This window comes from Galeopterus variegatus, unplaced genomic scaffold, assembly GCF_000696425.1.
Source record: "Galeopterus variegatus unplaced genomic scaffold, G_variegatus-3.0.2 Scaffold993, whole genome shotgun sequence".
NCBI lineage: Eukaryota > Metazoa > Chordata > Mammalia > Dermoptera > Cynocephalidae > Galeopterus > Galeopterus variegatus.
In genome coordinates, this window is record NW_007727104.1 from 199,993 (window position 1) to 217,262 (window position 17,270).

Here is a 17,270-nt window from a genome sequence, read left to right on the forward strand (position 1 = left end):
TAGGAATTTTAATGGGGATTGCATTAAATTTGTAGATAACTTTGGGTAGTATAGTCATTTACACTCTGGTTTCTCTTCAGATCGTATAAATCTTTCGCCTTTTACCAACATCATCTTAAAATGTGCTCAACAAGCTGCAGAGAAATGTGTCTGGAAATAACATGTAGCTGAGAGGAAACTATGTGTGTTTACCACGTGACATTTTTTTTGTCTCTAGTACTTTCTCCTCCTCAAATAGAAATTCACACCCTCTGTGATGCTGCTCCTCAGTCACCCATTCTGTGCAGTAGCCACTTGCAGGTTTCCAAAATAATCTTGATGTGTTCTCTTCAAACTGCCTGTGGCACCAGAATGAACAGATAACGACCTTTCTATCTGGAGGGGTGACCTCATCTGTACTGTTAATTTTACTAGGTAGATGGCTTCATATTCCTGGAGTTGATGGACAAATCCAGGATTAGTATTAAGACAAAATCTTCTTTCTTGAACATAAGCAAATGCATCCCTGTACTTCTTTCCAAGTGTTTCCATACTGTGTGCAATAACACAGGCAGCACTTCTGGAGATGTCTGCAATTCCATGGGTGAGAACTTTCCCTCCAGTTTGTAAGCTCCCATCAATAAATTCTTTAGTCATAGGGAAAAACTTATTATATTTTCAACTGAATTATGTGCAAAATCCAAAACTAAATATCTAAATAACTGTTGAAAGTTTGGTTTAATAAAGTTTGCTCAAATATTTTGTCGTATGCACATTATATGGGTTATTCCATGTTTCTGTGGCACAGGTAACTTGTTTTTCATAGCAGAAGAATCCGGATCTAAGAATAATCCAGGTAAAATTTCCTGTATCTCTCGTTTCATAGCGTGGGTCTCCTCCTTGGCATCTTTGTTGCACTGTGGGAGGGAGGTGAAGTTCTGGCTCATGTCCTCCGTGGTCCTGGCCCAGGCTGCTGGGTGGGGTGCGAGATGAATTATCTGGCCCACTGACCCCAGGGCCGGCAGTGGTGGCAAAAGGAAGGAGGGCTGATGGGACAGAGGACTGATGCGCAGGGGGTGGGCTTACAACTACTCACGGAGAGGAAAGGGTCTGTGATTTGGCAGGAACCATGAGGGTTGAGCAGATCACACCCATGGTGTCTCCCTCCCCCGAGTCTCTGTGACCCACCAGTGCCCAGGATCCAGCACATGTATGAGCCACACAACTGTCTCTTATCCTAACATTTTCAAACATATGGTTGGTATTCAATAAGTAAAATGATCAGATTGAAACATGCCCATTCTTGCCATTTTAAAATGCTCATTATTGATTAGGATCAAGGTGGTCAGCACAGTTTTTCCAATTAGATGCTGCTAGACCACTTGATCTTATGTGATGATTTGCACCATTCTGAGCTTGTATTTCTTAATAGTTCTATCCATCTTTATCATTGCCCCATGTAGAGGTGTACCTGTTTAAATATATAGCATTCAATTCAACAAGTACAAAGTATAAGGTATAAAAACATAAAAATTAATTCAGCAAATATTTACTGGTGTTTAATCTTCTAAATAAAACAATCTATGGCCTACTGTATTATCAATTAAAATATCACCTACTACATTATTCAAACACAGAGCTATGAGATTGTGGAGGGAATGGTTGTTTCTGATTGGGGGATCAGGGACAGCTTCGGGGGAGGGCACACCTGAGATGGTCTGAAAAGCACCCGGCAAATAAAGGAGCTGGAGGTCACTCGGGCAGAAGCCACACATGCCACACAGAGCTGCAAGTGCTGGAAGCTGAGAGATGGAGGGCGATTCAGCAGAGCTGGAGCACAGAGCACCCGGTGCAAAGTAGCTGCAGTTAAACGGGGCACATCACGGGGGTCCAAGCGTGCTACGCTGAATTTCTTATTTTTGGAAAGTATCCACAGATTTGGGGGCATGAGTCAAATGTGGTAACAGAAAACTGGATGCAGAGTGGGGGACAGATTTGAAGGGACGGGACAATATGTAGAGAGACAAATTGGGGGACTCTTCTAGGAGTGTAGGCCTGGTGGGGACCCGGCAGTCGGGCAGGGGAGGAAGGATGGGATTGAAGCACGGTGGGGAGGGAAAGCAGTTAGGACATGTGACCTGCTGATGTCGACGGGCAATGACAACAGTGAACAATCTAGTCTGACCATGTTAGTGGATGGAGACACCATCAAAGAGTCAAAGCACGCCTGACACCAGATACTCATACAGCTCACAAATGCCGGGCTACGGGCATGTTCCCAGTCCCTTCTGGGGCCTGTCCTCAGTGAAAGCACTGGTGGCTAATGGCATCTGACACTAAAAGCATGTTAACAAGTAGGAAATTGCTTTACTTCTCTCAGGTTAAAGAAAATTCTAATAACCAGCTTCAAAATGGAAACCAGACAGTAGCCTGGAAGTGCTTCAAACAAATTGGAAAATGTCGATGGCTATGAACTATCAACAGAGGAAAGACAGAGTTGTAGGAAATAAGTTTTTAATATCATTTTCTGCAGTTGAATGGAAACCAGACAGTAGCCTGGAAGTGCTTCAAACAAATTGGAAAATGTCGATGGCTATGTACTATCAACAGAGGAAAGACAGAGTTGTAGGAAATAAGTTTTTAATATCATTTTCTGCAGTTTGGGCTTGTACATGAATGTCCTCAGAGGTGAGGGGCGGGAAACTGGGTAAAAAATCAGCCCACATGGAAGAGGCTCTGAAGGCAGGTAAAGACAAAGCTGAGCAGGCAGCAAATCAACAGATGCCTTCAGATGGGTAATTTAGAGAAAATAGAGCAGGTATTCATGGTATAACCAGTTCTACTGCATTATTCAAAAATACACAGAAACTTCTAGCCACTAAGAAAGTATCCATAAATGCACACACCTGACTTGCCCAAGTAGCTCGAAGCAATCTCAAAATTTCAGAGAGGAGTTTTTATCATTTTCTTATGAACTTGGCTCACCACAACCTCAATAATTAAAGAAAAAAACATGTCAAACATCACTTGGCTGCTACCGCCTCGGAGGCGCAGCTGCTGTGATTCTTGATGCATTTACAGAGCCTGCCAATACCCTCCCGCCAACTCCCCATCCTTAGCTTTCAATGGTTTTGTTTGGTTTGTTTTGCATCCTGTGGGATAGAAAATAACCTGCACTGATTGTGGCGATTGATTGACTCAGCTGGTGCCTGGGAATAGGAAACGGGAGGAAAAGCACATCTGAAAAGTGAGTGGGCTGGAGGTGAGGGGGAGGACAGAGCACAGAGTCGCTGACCCAGCCGGGCACAGGCAGTGGTGCTGGTGGCTGAGTAACACACAGTGCCTCTATTCCATCTGCCCCTGCCTCTGCTCTCGAAAATCCAACAAAAGGACTGCTGTGCACTACTCTTAAAACTTTTCTGGAAGTACGTGCAATTCTCCCTCTGCCTACTAACCCCCAGCACAGAAGAGACAGACACCCCTGGTGTCCTCCTCACGTGCCTGCTGCTGGCCAGTCTAAGGACCCAGGGCCTGTCCTCCCCAGCTAAGGGCCTTTCCCAGCTAAAGGCATCTGAAGATGATGAAGTAGAGCTGCAACCTCCACGCAGAGCAGGTGGCTTTTGGGGAGTGTTTTCTGTAGGACACACTGGCTTCTCTGAGGTGGGAGGCAAGAAATAAAAATGAGTGAGATTTTAGAAGGCAGGTGAGACATCTTAAAGATAATCTTCCTTAAATTGCCACAACTTTGTCAAATAAAGACAAAGGCATCAAATAAAACATTGTGCTTGCATTGAATAAAATCAGCTGTTTTACTGAGAAAACATGGGGAAGGATAAGAGGGGGAAAATATACAACCCATACATTTAAAAAAGACCTTCAAAGAGCTACAAGGGATAGACATGCTTAAAGAAAATCCAGCTTCCTCAGAAACCTTATAGACTGTACTTACGCTGAAGATTTTGGCATAATGTCTTCAATTCCCCAGTTTAAACTGAGCTAAAAAAGCAATCTCCATGTTCAATTATAAACTTAATCACCAGAGTTTGTGCCCTGGAGAGAAACACATGAGAAAAGGAGGCAGGGAAAGGATAATGCTTTTCTAAATATATTTAGATATACACATATGCACGTACACACACACACACAGATTTTTGAACAGTAAGATGCAAAGAGTTACTTAGGTTTCTGGTAACTTTAAGCTCAAGTAATTGGACAATATATATTTTGCCCCAGAATGATATTGATTACTAGTTAATAAAACAGTATTATCTATGTTTTTCAGGACATCCTATCTGGCAGTAGTTTTCACTTGCTGTCCTTCCTTTATCTTAATTTTACAGTTACAGCAACACTTATTCTTTCAAAATAACATGCTATTTTTCTTTTTAAGGTTAATGTCTTTCTGCATGGATTCTCAAAGGGATTTAGGATCAGTTCAAATATCTAGGAGAAAACAAGGCCTTTTGGGACTACACGGGGAGAAATTCACTTCCCCCGCACAGGGTCACCACTGCCTTGTATGTGACACAGTACTGAACAATTTACAGCTCTAATGCTGCTGGGGTGAGAAGAACAGAAAGCGGCATGGCATACGCTGTGTAGGACAGGGTCTCTCGGTTCAGGGCAGAGCTGCAGAGTCGGGATGCAGCTCCTTTTCAACTCCAGGTGAAAAAGGTTCAGGAGTCTGCAGGGAGAGGGGCTGAGTCCTACACTGTCTCCAGCGCAGCAATCTTTTTTCTCCATTTCTGGGAGACCCACATATTTCTCCCCAGGGACTGGCACAGACTGCCCTTTGCTGGTCTGAAGAAAGAAGCAGCTCCTATCTTGCGGCAACATAAACACACTTGCCCTTCCTGCCTGGTCTTTCTCCTGAGATCCCTGAACCACCCTCTTCTGACAACATGCCATTTTCTGTTCAATTCGGCATGTTTACTTCTTTATTGTGATTCATGTCTGAGTTTCTTTTGAATCAAATTATTGCATCTCCCTGGTGAGATGTGCCATATGACTATCTTGTTAGAGCAAAATCAAATAAAAAATTTGCACGGAGCATGGCTCCACCTCATCCCCACCACATGCTTCCGTCTTGTTTGGACACACTTCTGTTGGCTACTCGATCAGTAATGAATCCTTCCAGTGTTTAGGCCAATTTTCAGACACTGCTGTCTTGGAAAAGATGAAGAATTGGTTGGAACAGGGTCAACAGAGAGAACGTCACTACTTCAAAAATGTTTTACAAACTGGATGAAAGATTTTTCCCAAAATACATAGATCGAAGAAAGCCAGAAAGACCGAACAGATGATTTCACTGAGGCACAGCAACAACTAGAGCTGTTCTTTATGCTGCGTCCCCAGAGACGCTTCAGTCCTGAAGCAGCTAGTTGCTTCCACAGGTCTGGAAGCCAAGCATGCCACGGCATTTCTGAACAGGGATAGCGCAATATAATTCCTGTTACACTTTTTCAATAAATACATTTTCTCTCTCCCCTTTACTGTTTTGGGTATTGATTATTACCTTTCAAGCAAATTTAGAAATTGAGCTGTTCATACTACGTAGATCTCCAATCAAGTACAGGAATGAGATTCATGCTGAGTCTTCCTTCTCAACTGCTTCCAGAATGATGTCGAAACTTCTCAGTGTGACAAATGAGGCCCTTTACAACTGGAACCCTGACAGCCCTTGTCCCAGCCCCTCCTGTGCCTCAGGCATACAGAATTCCTGCTGGTCCCCGGTGCACCCCATTATCCTGCTTTTGTGTCTATCTGGAATGCCACCCTCTCTCACCCTCTCCTGGCCAACTCCCACTCATCCTTCAAAGACAACAGTAATCTTGTCCCCAGGCTGGCTCAGGTGCCTCCACTGGGCTTCAAGCACCCTTGTACATCTCTCTTGGGGGGTGGGGGTTTGACCAGGTATACTGCAGTTGCTACCTGGCTGCTTCCTCCTGCGCTGGGAGCTTCTCCAGGGCAGGCAGGTGCAGTTCCCCTCTGCATCCCAGGCACTGACTACAGTGTAAAATTTGTTAAATTAAACTCCCCCAAATCCTACTTTGCCAAAGACACCAATGCGACCATTTTTTAAAAAAGAGGATTCTGCAGTGTATAGTTACACTATTCCTTAGGACTTTCCTAATTTAAGACATGAAAATACTATAAATGGTATTTACACTAGCATAATATAAATAGTATTTTTAGCAATAAAAAGTGATAGGACATTTTACAATGCTTATTTTCTCAGTTCTTAAACTCTTAATTCGCAGAATCAAACCTACTTATTTTTAAGTTACTTTTTAACAGGAACTTTTGATGATATGTGATACATGGTAAGGAAATGATCTAGCCTTAGAGATGAAGCAAAAAGCACTGACCCCTTTCTGTATAGTGAGTGGCTCCACCCATCCTTAGACATGTGAGGATAAGACAGAGATTCACGGAAACCTCCACAGAACACAGTTCCTCCATAAAGAACACAGCATAAACGTCCTCTCTTGGATCTTATTATAGTATTTTTTCAAAAAATTGGCATAAACACTGGAAGGATTCATTACTGATCAAATGAATGCTTGCTATATACCAGATATAATTCTACCAGTTATGTGCATTAAATGATTTAATCCTTCCAACAACCTTATGAGGGTGATAGTATAATATTCCATTTGACACATATGGACACAGGCCCAGATAACTTGCCCAAGGTCATGCAGCTAAGAAGCAGAGCTGAGTTTGAATACAGGCAGCCTGTGTCTCCATCCATACGGTTACAGCAATAGCTATGCTAATTGTCTGGCTGGGGTTATTGTCGGGATCACGCTGACGTAGCCAATTGTATTCTTAGGGCTAGGGCTCAGGGCCCACAGATCCTTCAAACCCATTGTACAGCCTGGGTCACCAGACCCCTCACACGCCAGGCACAGACCCCTCAACATGCAGGCCCACGAGCTAGGTAAGTGGGAAAGAACCGCGACATGAGCTCAGTCCCAGCAGCAGCAGTAGCTTACAGCAGCCTCCAGCAGCAGTGGTGATGGCCTCCCGGAGGGTCCCAGGGGCCCTGGCAGCAACAGTTTCCAGCAGCAGTGGCATCCCTGTGTCCCCTCCCCCAGGGCATCCTGGGGGCAGGGGGTGGCATGGATTAGAGCCACTCGTCCTTTATACCTAAGTCTGATAACCCAGGACACCTGGGTGCCCACCCACATCTACATCAGACAATAGCTAAGGAACTCCTGGGCGTATGTGCATTATTTACATCAAACGTTTGGCAAGTTTCTGAGCACCTGAGGGGCGCTGACCATTTTCCTTCACTTTCCCTACACCACCCATGGCCTCTCAGTATTTGATGTGGGAGATGGCCCCACTAAGTGACACAGAGACTCACACCACACCAGTCAACACCCAGTGCTCCCAACTCTGAGCATGCGTTACTGGAGAGAATGCAGACTTCACAGCAGGACTGAAAGAGCTATGTTTTGTTAGAGCTCTAAATACCAAAAAATAAGTGTTTAAGTATGTCCCAGACTCCCTGGGGGGTAGAAAAAGCAGAGTAGGAGTAACTGCAGGCTGGGATCTTCCCCACACTGTGAGTTCCCAGAAGCCTGGATGTGCCCTCATCAACAGCTGGGCATGTGACTCGACAACACATGGGTCCAGCAGGTGTCCCCCTTCTCTCTGCAGCCATCGCACAGCTTTACCCCCAACCAGCATTACTCCTCGGTCCCTCTGTGCTCTGCCCGTCCCTGGTCCTCCTGGGGACATCAGCGTCTCCTGGGAGAGGGGCGTGGGCAGAGCTGCTGAGAGGTGATGACTCCTGACAGAACGGCCCATTGCTTATTTCTCCCAACCGCTCCTTCCCACTTGCTCCTGATTTCCTCCCTAGTATGTGTTCTTTTTTCATTCCCACTCCCTGCTCTTCTTTCTTTTTTTTAAAAAAAAAAAAAAACAACTGATAATGGTTTTGGAGTTTAAAAGTATTTACTTTTTAGCTGTCCTCTTTGATCAACGAATCGCTAAAATGAAAAAAAAATTTTTAATTTAATTAATTACTATAACGTTTTATTTCAGGGTATAACAACTCAATAAATTGTTGGTCACAATATGCCTAAAATGAGTGTATGATATTTCTATTTACACTTGTAAATTATATTTCTTCAGGACACCTGAATGGGAACCAATTTTTTGCATAATTTCAAATATGCATCATCTACGGCGTATTATAGAAAGTTGCAAGGTAGGTCTTTTTAAACAGTCCAAGAAAAATTGGACTCAGATTATTTTGTGAATTGTTATTTGAGCCTGCAACGAATCTCTTTGACATTAACATCTTTAATAAACATTTGAGCAATATCTGCATTCAGAATATAGGATAGAACTAAGACATCATCCCTATTCATTAGGCTTATATTTTCTCAATAACCTAATTTTGTCTTTCATAAGATATTAATACTTTTGGAAGTCTTACCCTTAATCCTATTAATTCCTAAGCTAGCTTTTAAAAGTGCAGGAGGAAATATGCAAAGGCAGTCAATTTCACTGAATTATACATTAAACCACTAAAGGTAAATCCGAGAACTTCAGGGTTGCTAAAAATGCAGAACTTTATCTGAAAATATTTTCTGGCCTTAAATCAAGCACTCAGGGCACGGTTTGGATGCGCTTCCTGGGCTTTGCTGTCTCCCGGACCGAGGGCGTTGGCAACACACCAGAATGCCTCTTTGGCAGAGTGGATGGTGTCTATTTGTCTGCTCTGGACCAAAGACTTACTCTTAGAAGATGTGTGGCAGTGGCACAGCCAGCACTGGTGCCATGTGTTGCTTTGACTGCTGTAATGAATCTTTGATGATCAAGCTTGGAAAGAGAGCTAAACCCAAGAAAAAACAGCATCTGGAGCATGAAATGAAGTGTCATGAGTGTACCCACAAGAAGAGAAACAAGCAGATTTTGAAACTCATAGGCTATAGAGGCGGTAGGAACTGATTTTAAAAATGCTCTAATTCCAGAGAAGATGTTGCCCAGCTATGAGCTAGTTAGGTAGATACAGGACCAAAAACACATTGTAAGGTTTAAAAAGCTTGTGACATCTCTGCGGTCCTACTTTTATTCTGAGTAAGCACGCTACTTTATCTTCATCAGTGACTCTAAACTAATTTTAATAATAGAAAAAAGGCAACCCAACCTCCTGCCTCGCCCCCACCACTGCACCACACCCACACTCAAGTGATGGTGTGTTTCTCTGAGTCAAACTTCTTCGAGTCAATTAATTCTCTTCAGCTCTTGAATGACCTTCCAACAGAATGAGCTAATGGCAGAGGCTGTAAAAGGGTTGATCCCTGCACGTTATATATAGCAGGAGAATATCCTGTTCCTGGAAATGCCCCTGACAGCTGTCCACAGGAGAGCCCAGGACCGCGGCATGCTCTCTGGGCTGGCAGGACAACAACAGTTGTCACAGCCATGAAAATAGCCTGTCCCTTTACTGCCCTCTAATCTCTAACCACATGACATCACTGGCTGGTCTATAATTGCGTTAAGTGGACAGTTTCTTCCTGAGATAACAACTACAAAATTATTAGGATTTAACATCATACTTAATTACAGGACAAGCCAAGGAAGGTGATCAAGAATGGGGAGGGGAAGAGAGCCTGGCAGGCCTTTGTTTTCATTGCATATTTATGTGGAACAAGGAAAAAGGTGAACCTCTTGGTACTGGGTCTCACCATCAGATGGGATGGACCCTCAGGTGCGATACCCAGTCCCTCTGTGGCTTCTCTCGTGGGGTCCCTTGGTGTGCTGAATGAGTTGGGAGCACAGTACCTTGGACATGTGGAGCCAGGAGCAGGTGCTCACCTCATATTCCTCCTTGAAGCCGTAGCCCTCGGCACATTTCATCTGTGTGATGTGCTGAAGGAGGTCGGCCACCCGGATGGCAGGGTGGAGCTGCCCGGTCTGGTAGGGCACGTCAGCCGGCTCGCGCTTCTTGTATGTATGGGACTGCGCCAGGCTGCTGGTATCGCTGGCCATCGTGTGCGTTTCATCTAGGAAAGAAGGCCAGCGAGGAAGTGAGGGAGGGTCAGTGAGCCAAGGCGGGATCACGGAGAATGCTACGAAGCTGGCTGCTGACACCCCTCAACCTACGGCTGCGAGAGTCCCTACGATGGCTCAGTGAAAAGGAAAAGTTACATGTTTAGAAATTTAAATGGGGTTGGCAATACTGATAGGAATGAGGCAGAAATCTTTGTTTTTACAAAGCAGTCCAAACGATATATCGCTTTCACAAAGCTAATCGATAAGAGCCCTTTAGCCTTTCAGTGCTCAAGTTTGTAGAAGTTTCATTCTGAAACTTCATCAAGACCTGGTGCGAATCCAGTCTTGTATTCTTCCAAACAGTAGTTAACTAGTTGGTATGATGATGTAAATGAACTCTGTACAAATGTTCTGTGAGCAAAACAAAAGTGCACAGAATGGATTACGAAGCTAGCGGTGGAAATGGTGACTTCCTACATGAGATAAAGTAAGAGTGAGAAAATGAAAGAAACCTGGCTCGAAGATAATGTTTTGATGTCACTTTGCATGCTCGGGTATCAGAAAGCTTAACAAAATATCGTGGAGCAACACATCACACATGGAATGTCCTACGATAGCCACATGCAGGCCAGCGCGGAGCAGCACCGCCGGCTTTGTCAGGAGCGACAGGTGAGACACACACTCCCACTCCCGCCGCAACTTCTCCAGGGGGCGAATCGGGGCACTTACCATTTATTGGCACTTTTAAGAAGATACGTATCAGGAGAAAAGAGGAGAAAAAGGAAACAGGGCATAAGCAATAGTACTGAGTGAAAATTACAGGTAGTTTTTATTTCGTGGTTTAATCTTCCAGTTAAGTTTTCTGTTCAGAGTGGTCAGAGGGCAAAGCCTCATTTCTCCCATCACGTTAGGGTGGAGGTGTATAATTTAAGCACTAATAACAAGAAGGTTAAAATTAGTATCAAAATTGCTTTTCATCCCCCACGAACCAAGTACCGACTAAATAAGTCTTATTTGTATTCAACACATTTTCTCATTTAAATTTCTTGAACAAGTCAACCAAATTGTACTACAAATTAAATGTCAAAATTTGGTCAAATAAGCCTAAAAGAGGCTATATTTTAATGGAAGACTATTAGTAAATTAGATTAATGAACTGCAGAAATTGTGGCTATTAAAAACATCTTATGCAGGAAAGTGCTATTAGATTAAGAATTTCATATTCTACAGGTTAACTCATTATAATGCTGAATCCTTTTAGCCGTTTTTTTTATTGAGGATGGGTATCATCAAAATATAATACTGAAGTCATTTAAAAGGTGAATATTATATCAAAATTGATTTCAGGTATAAATAATTAAAATATAAATGTTCAGTTTTTTTTTTAATTACCAGATTTGTTATCAAGAGGGAATTCAGCTATAGTTATTTTTTATTTTTTAATGAGAAGTTCAGCTCCAAAAGAAATTTAGTCCAAGGGTGCTTGGTTAGCTGGGCCTGGGTCTGAGACCTCACCGCTACCTGCATCGCAAAGCACCTGGGGATGCATGGCATGGAAGGTGGTGCACAAGTGTGTAGCTATGTTGCTGTTGCTGAAATGGCACCTGGATCACTACAAGGTGGCTAAAGACACAAAGACAAAATAAAAAGGGTGGTAAGTTGATTTTATGATTTTGTTTTCATTTGGATTTGCTTTGAAATTTAGCAATTCATGTTCCCCTTTTATTTTAACAGACACAAATAAACCTGGAAATTTTCACATCAGATTTGCTTGCTGGAAACTGCAAAGCTTTATAAATTGGGATACAGGATCCCTGCTGAAGTATTGAATCCACTGAGCTTTTAGTTACTCCAGCAGGAAGCTCTGTTCTTTCTACTAGAATAAATGGAACATTAATTAGTTTCCGCTCTGTGCCTCTCTCCTTCTCTCAGTTCTGTATCTTATGGGATGAACATAATTAACATGCCCTCCATTGCAGGCTGACCTTCTAAACTTCCCCTAAATGATTCGGGCCTTTCATGTGGATACACCGGCAACTTAGCAATGCTCTGATCCCAGGGCTAGGCATTCTTGGAAGTTCTAAATCCACAGAGCTACAACCACTGTTGCTGTTGTATGTAATTGTTCTGTGCTGCATTACGACTTCTTGGCCTCATTACTAGAGTGGAACACATCTTAAAGCATTTAAACAACACTACCAAGTTCATCTAAGAAAAGAGCACTGTTATCTAGTACAGACATACTGAAGGGGTAATAGAAGGTTTCTCATGCAATATCAGTTATGAAATTGGGTCACCTATACTATGAGAAATTCTTGATTCCACTAACATTAGTGATTAATCAGTATTCTATGACATCTTTAAAAAAATTACTGCTGATGAAACATATCATTTGTCATTAATTTCCTTTATTTTTTTAAAAAAATTACCCACCAACAATTTTTTTTAATTAAAAATAATGCACAAGAGGAAATCGGAAATAAAGCGTCTCACTTACAGATCTGATGGTTTTCTGAGAACTAAAAACTAATTCTACCTATATTCTTTAATGAATTACTTGTTGGTTTTCTCAGAACTAAAAACTAATTCTACCTATATTCTTTAATGAATTACTTGTTGGTTTTCTCAGAACTAAAAACTAATTCTATGTATATTTTTTAATGAATTATCCTGAATTTTTAGTAAGCCAGCTGAAAAACCTTGAATTGAAGCATATGCCATATTTTTGAGGTGGGGGAAGTTCTATCTATCTAGCTTTTTTGCAAGCAAATGAAGCAAAGACATGCTTAAGTTCTGTATACCAGGGCTGGGCACCTTATGTGAGAATAAAAGGTGACGGTAATAGAGGATTTAAGTGTACTGAGTTTTGACTCATAACAAAGCGTTCCTTCTTGTTTTAATGTAAATTATAACTGTTACTATCACCCAAGAGTGCCAGAATAGATGTATAGCTTGTCTTCTTTCCATAGTTTCAAGTGATAACCCCACCAATCCTTATCATATTTGGTTTTCTCAGAACTAAAAACTAATTCTATGTATATTTTTTAATGAATTATCCTGAATTGTTAGTAAGCCAGCTGAAAAACCTTGAATTGAAGCATATGCCATATTTTTGAGGTGGGGGAAGTTCTATCTATCTAGCTTTTTGCAAGCAAATGAAGCAAAGACATGCTTAAGTTCTGTACACCAGGGCTGGGCACCTTATGTGAGAATAAAAGGTGAAGGTAATAGAGGATTTAAGTGTACTGAGTTTTGATTCATAACAAAGCGTTCCTTCTTGTTTTAATGTAAATTATAACTGTTACTATCACCCAAGAGTGCCAGAGTAGATGTATAGCTTGTCTTCTTTCCATAGTTTCAAGTGATAACCCCACCAATCCTTATCATACAATACACAGATTCACATTTGTACCAAGTAATGTGGAAGGAACATTGTTTCCAAGTGCTGCCATCTGTGATGCTGGTACACACGTAAGTTGTACATGATAACAGGTATGGTTGATCTGGCTCACTCACTTTTCACAATGTGCATCATTTTTGCTCCTTGAATTGTCTGTTCAAATGATTCCCTGTCGGTTTAAGAAGCCTCACCAACTTTAAAAGATGTCATTTGTGTTCATAACAACAAAGCAGCGACTTTAAAAAATGTTTGTTTAATAAGATTATCTTAATCCTGCTGTGAAATCTGAACATTTTCTTCTCTCTGACAATGCACATCTTAGCCTTCCCCACTTACAGCTCCCCCAAGGTCACAACATCTACTAGAAGAACCTTGGAATGAATGCTAGAGCACACAAAGAAATCGCAAATCTTCGCCTATGAAAAGATTCTGCAAATGTCATTTGCATGTAGATTACATTGTTTGGGTGTCTAAGATTAGCTGGTACCCCTCACTTATGAAAAGAATAAAAATGCAGCTTTCTTTCCCTTATAGTTGGTATTAAAACCCAGGGAACTTTAGTGAGGATTGTTATCCCTCAAAATGATGCAATATTCAAAAATTCTGTTTTATGTTCATTCTTAAACTTCTGTCATAGTTCATTTTTTCCTCAAGCAGCAAACTTGCTTAAGCTCAGAGAACACCATAGGGAAAATAAAAATTACTCTATGAAAATCATAACAACTTAGAGAAAAGAGAAGCACAGGGGGAAAACTATGTTGCAAAGATATAAACCCTTGTAAAGAGAATTAGGAAGGAGAGGTTGAACAACTGAGGATGGAAGTCTTGCTACAATGAATTGTTATAGACCTTGAAGTCGTTTTTGTTGTGCTCCTGTGCGAAAAGGTTAGTAGTGGAAAGAGAACACAGCCGTGATACACTCGGGTTACTCAGCATCATCTCAAAATGCAACAGCAACTCGGGCTTGTCTGCGTATCACAGCCAGGCGACGCCACTTCTCCTCACCCTTCTTACACTGGACACACGGATTTTTTTTTCTGTAACCCCCTGCTGGGAATATTTCATACTTTAAATGCATTCTGCCCCACTGGGCTAGCATTTTAGTTCATTCCTCGTGACATCTGACACATGATAAACCATATGATTATAAAGTGCCATCCTGTCATTTCGCTGTTGAGAACATCAGCTCCTTTGAAATTCCACTGCGTGACAGACACTTCTGAATGCTGGGGGTGCCCCGAGCGGTTCCAAGGACAGGTAGGGGGCCAAAACTCTATTGTAATCATTTTTCTGCATAACATTTGGCATAATTGGAAAAATGCTATTTTTGAAATTGAAACTTTTAGTGCTTAGCAGTAAATGAAAATAATGAGATGCTATTTTCACTTTTATGACCATCACATTAGATAGAATTCAGCTCTTGGAAGTACACGGCTGAGTGATGACATGTTGTTTTTTGCCCCCGGGATCAGACCTAACTTTAAATTCTGAACATAGAAAGGAGGAATTCTGGAGCTGGGACTGTTCATTTGAACCATTTGGCACCATCTCCAACATACATGCAGCAAACCTTTCTTATCAATGGAAACTGTTTAGAAAAAGTCTTTTTGTCACCTACCCCTGCACCCCCAACTCCAGCGGCCCACCACCCCCATGAGCTGTTTGTAATCACTGCATCATACAGAATTAAAACTCCAATCTCCCAAAGAGTGGCCACTGACTTTCTAAATTCCTCCTGCAATAAACTGTGGTAAAGGGAAAGGTTCTCACCTAAGATTGCAGTTGGCACAAATGGGTCTGTCATACATCGTAAGCAGGTCAATGCAGAGAGAGTAAAAAGAGAAAGAACAGTAAATGATTGGTGAAAGGTGCCCCCATCCCTGCAGAAAGCCACAGAAAGCACTGGGTCACAACATATCAAACACAGTAAGCTCCCGAGGCGCCCTGGGTAGCACAGTGAGGCTGGTGATTCTGACTTCTGAGGGGTTACGAGAGGTGAGACAGGGAAACATCTGTACCTGGGTAATAAGAATTAGGCACCGATGTGCTCAGCGTATTTGTTTTCATTGTAAAGGACGACGGTGAAGACACAGCTGAAAATAAAAAGAAAGGCTGGTGAGTGGCTGCAGAAAGGTTACGTGTACCCTGAACGTACCACACTCTCAGATGGCCTACAGTGACTCCATGCTGGTGTCCATCGCAAATGCGAGACACCTCCTAGAGTCACTGAAGTCCACTTGGTAAATATCACCATCCCCAGTTGTCTCTGGGTACTTGTCTTTCAGAGGACAAGCACCCTTTTATCACTTAAAGACTTAACCCACAACCACTGACACCATGCTAAATAGACAGATTCATCAGACCTCTATTTTGACTTCTAGCCATTGCTTATAAAATCCTGCTCTCGGGCTGTGCTGAATTTTACAAATAAAGTAGAAGAATGTGCCTACATGTGGCTTTTGAAGAATATTCTGAAGGTCAGTGTTTCTGTAGTTTGTTGAATCCTCTCCTTCCTCACATTTTGGATGTGCAGAAAACTTTCCACAATGCTGTGACCTGGGCTTACAAGAAGTAAACGCGAGGTTCCGGCTGTGCTATACTGAAGGTGGAAGGTGCATGCCTCCATATCGTTCTATTAGTCTTTTAAATCCTTATAAAGACACTTATTTTTCTTTGGAATAGTCCTCCAAAATACTCAAGATTGAACTATTACACACTCTCTTCCTCCCTGTCACCAAGAGGGAAAGTCAACCCTATCCAATTTATCTGATGCCATTAAAAATAGATATTTTCTATTGTTAAGCATATGTATTTTTTAAATGAAAAATATAAAATCTGCTACAAAAAAGCTGAGGGAATTCTACGCATAGGTGGGAAGTAGTTTGTGGGGTACTGAGATACCTGCCGCGGCTTCTTTACCCCACGCTAAGATGACATGGAGGACAGAGAGGAAAGGCCAATGATGAAGACTGAGCGATGCTGCCCTGCCCACCACAGCAGAGTGGCCAGTGCCACACGTGCACCCCCCTGGCCAGGTGTGTGTGGAGAGCAAATTAATGGAGAAGGAGAAGGTGCCAAGATAAGCAGGAAATAGGAGAGACTGAATTCTACGACGCCCAGCAGAGTTTAGGAGAAACACAAGGCCTGGGGCAGGCACGTGCACTGGCCGTGCCATGATAGGAGAGGGGACGGGGTGGACAGGCAGAGCTGCAGAGTCAGAACAGGCCAGGGTGCACGGTCAGGACACAAGCACAGGCTGTCCAAACTGCCATGGGTTGTCTGCAGCTCAAGACACCATCTCCGTGCTCCTCACAGACCCGAGGCCCACCAGCCCTTATGTGTATTTATTTATTTATTTCTGTAACAGTGACAGCTGCACTTTGATTCCATCCCCATGCTGACCAAGACTCTGATATGCAGCTGGGGTCAATGGCAGTCTGCAGGTATCAAGGGTTTCACGCAGTGGAGAAGCCCGACCTTGAACCTGATGAGTGTGTGACGTGAAGCAGAGTCAGGTGCACACCACAGGATCTACCTCTGGTCTCTGAAAAGATCACGAGGAACAAAACAACTGTTCCTTTTCTACTTCCTATAATCAACCTAATTGTTAGTTTCCTAAAATAATGCCTTATACCTGGATCACAGGTGCTAGTGTGGGAAGGTCTTAGCTTAGCTCAGTTTACCCACCTGGTGTGAAGCGTATCACTTGTGAAGGTGAAATACAGTTTCACTTGTTAATTGCCACTAATAGCCCTATAATAAAGGCAGAACCTGTCAGCTAAACAGATAAACAATTAACTTGTTACTGCCACTTAGTGAACTGTGCTATATAACAAGCTTCGCTTGTGTAATTCCACACCTGGCTAGCTTACACATG

At 42.5% G+C, this 17,270-nt stretch overlaps 1 protein-coding gene and 1 pseudogene across 3 annotated transcripts in view; both read right to left on the bottom strand.

The window, feature by feature from the left end:
- Window positions 1-17,270, bottom strand: part of PTPRM (protein tyrosine phosphatase, receptor type, M) — a 361,286-nt gene that overhangs the window by 173,594 nt on the left and 170,422 nt on the right. Inside the window, exons 10-13 of one of the 3 annotated variants that reach the window (XM_008574058.1) lie at window positions 15,412-15,486; window positions 15,164-15,190; window positions 10,723-10,734; window positions 9,817-10,004 (exon numbers count right to left, since the gene is read on the bottom strand). In XM_008574058.1, the coding sequence (XP_008572280.1) occupies window positions 9,817-10,004; window positions 10,723-10,734; window positions 15,164-15,190; window positions 15,412-15,486 (302 nt within the window). The remainder of the gene's footprint in view (window positions 1-9,816; window positions 10,005-10,722; window positions 10,735-15,163; window positions 15,191-15,411; window positions 15,487-17,270) is intronic. The other 2 variants (XM_008574056.1, XM_008574057.1) reach the window with 2 other exon arrangements.
- Window positions 271-926, bottom strand: LOC103591582 (annotated as a pseudogene).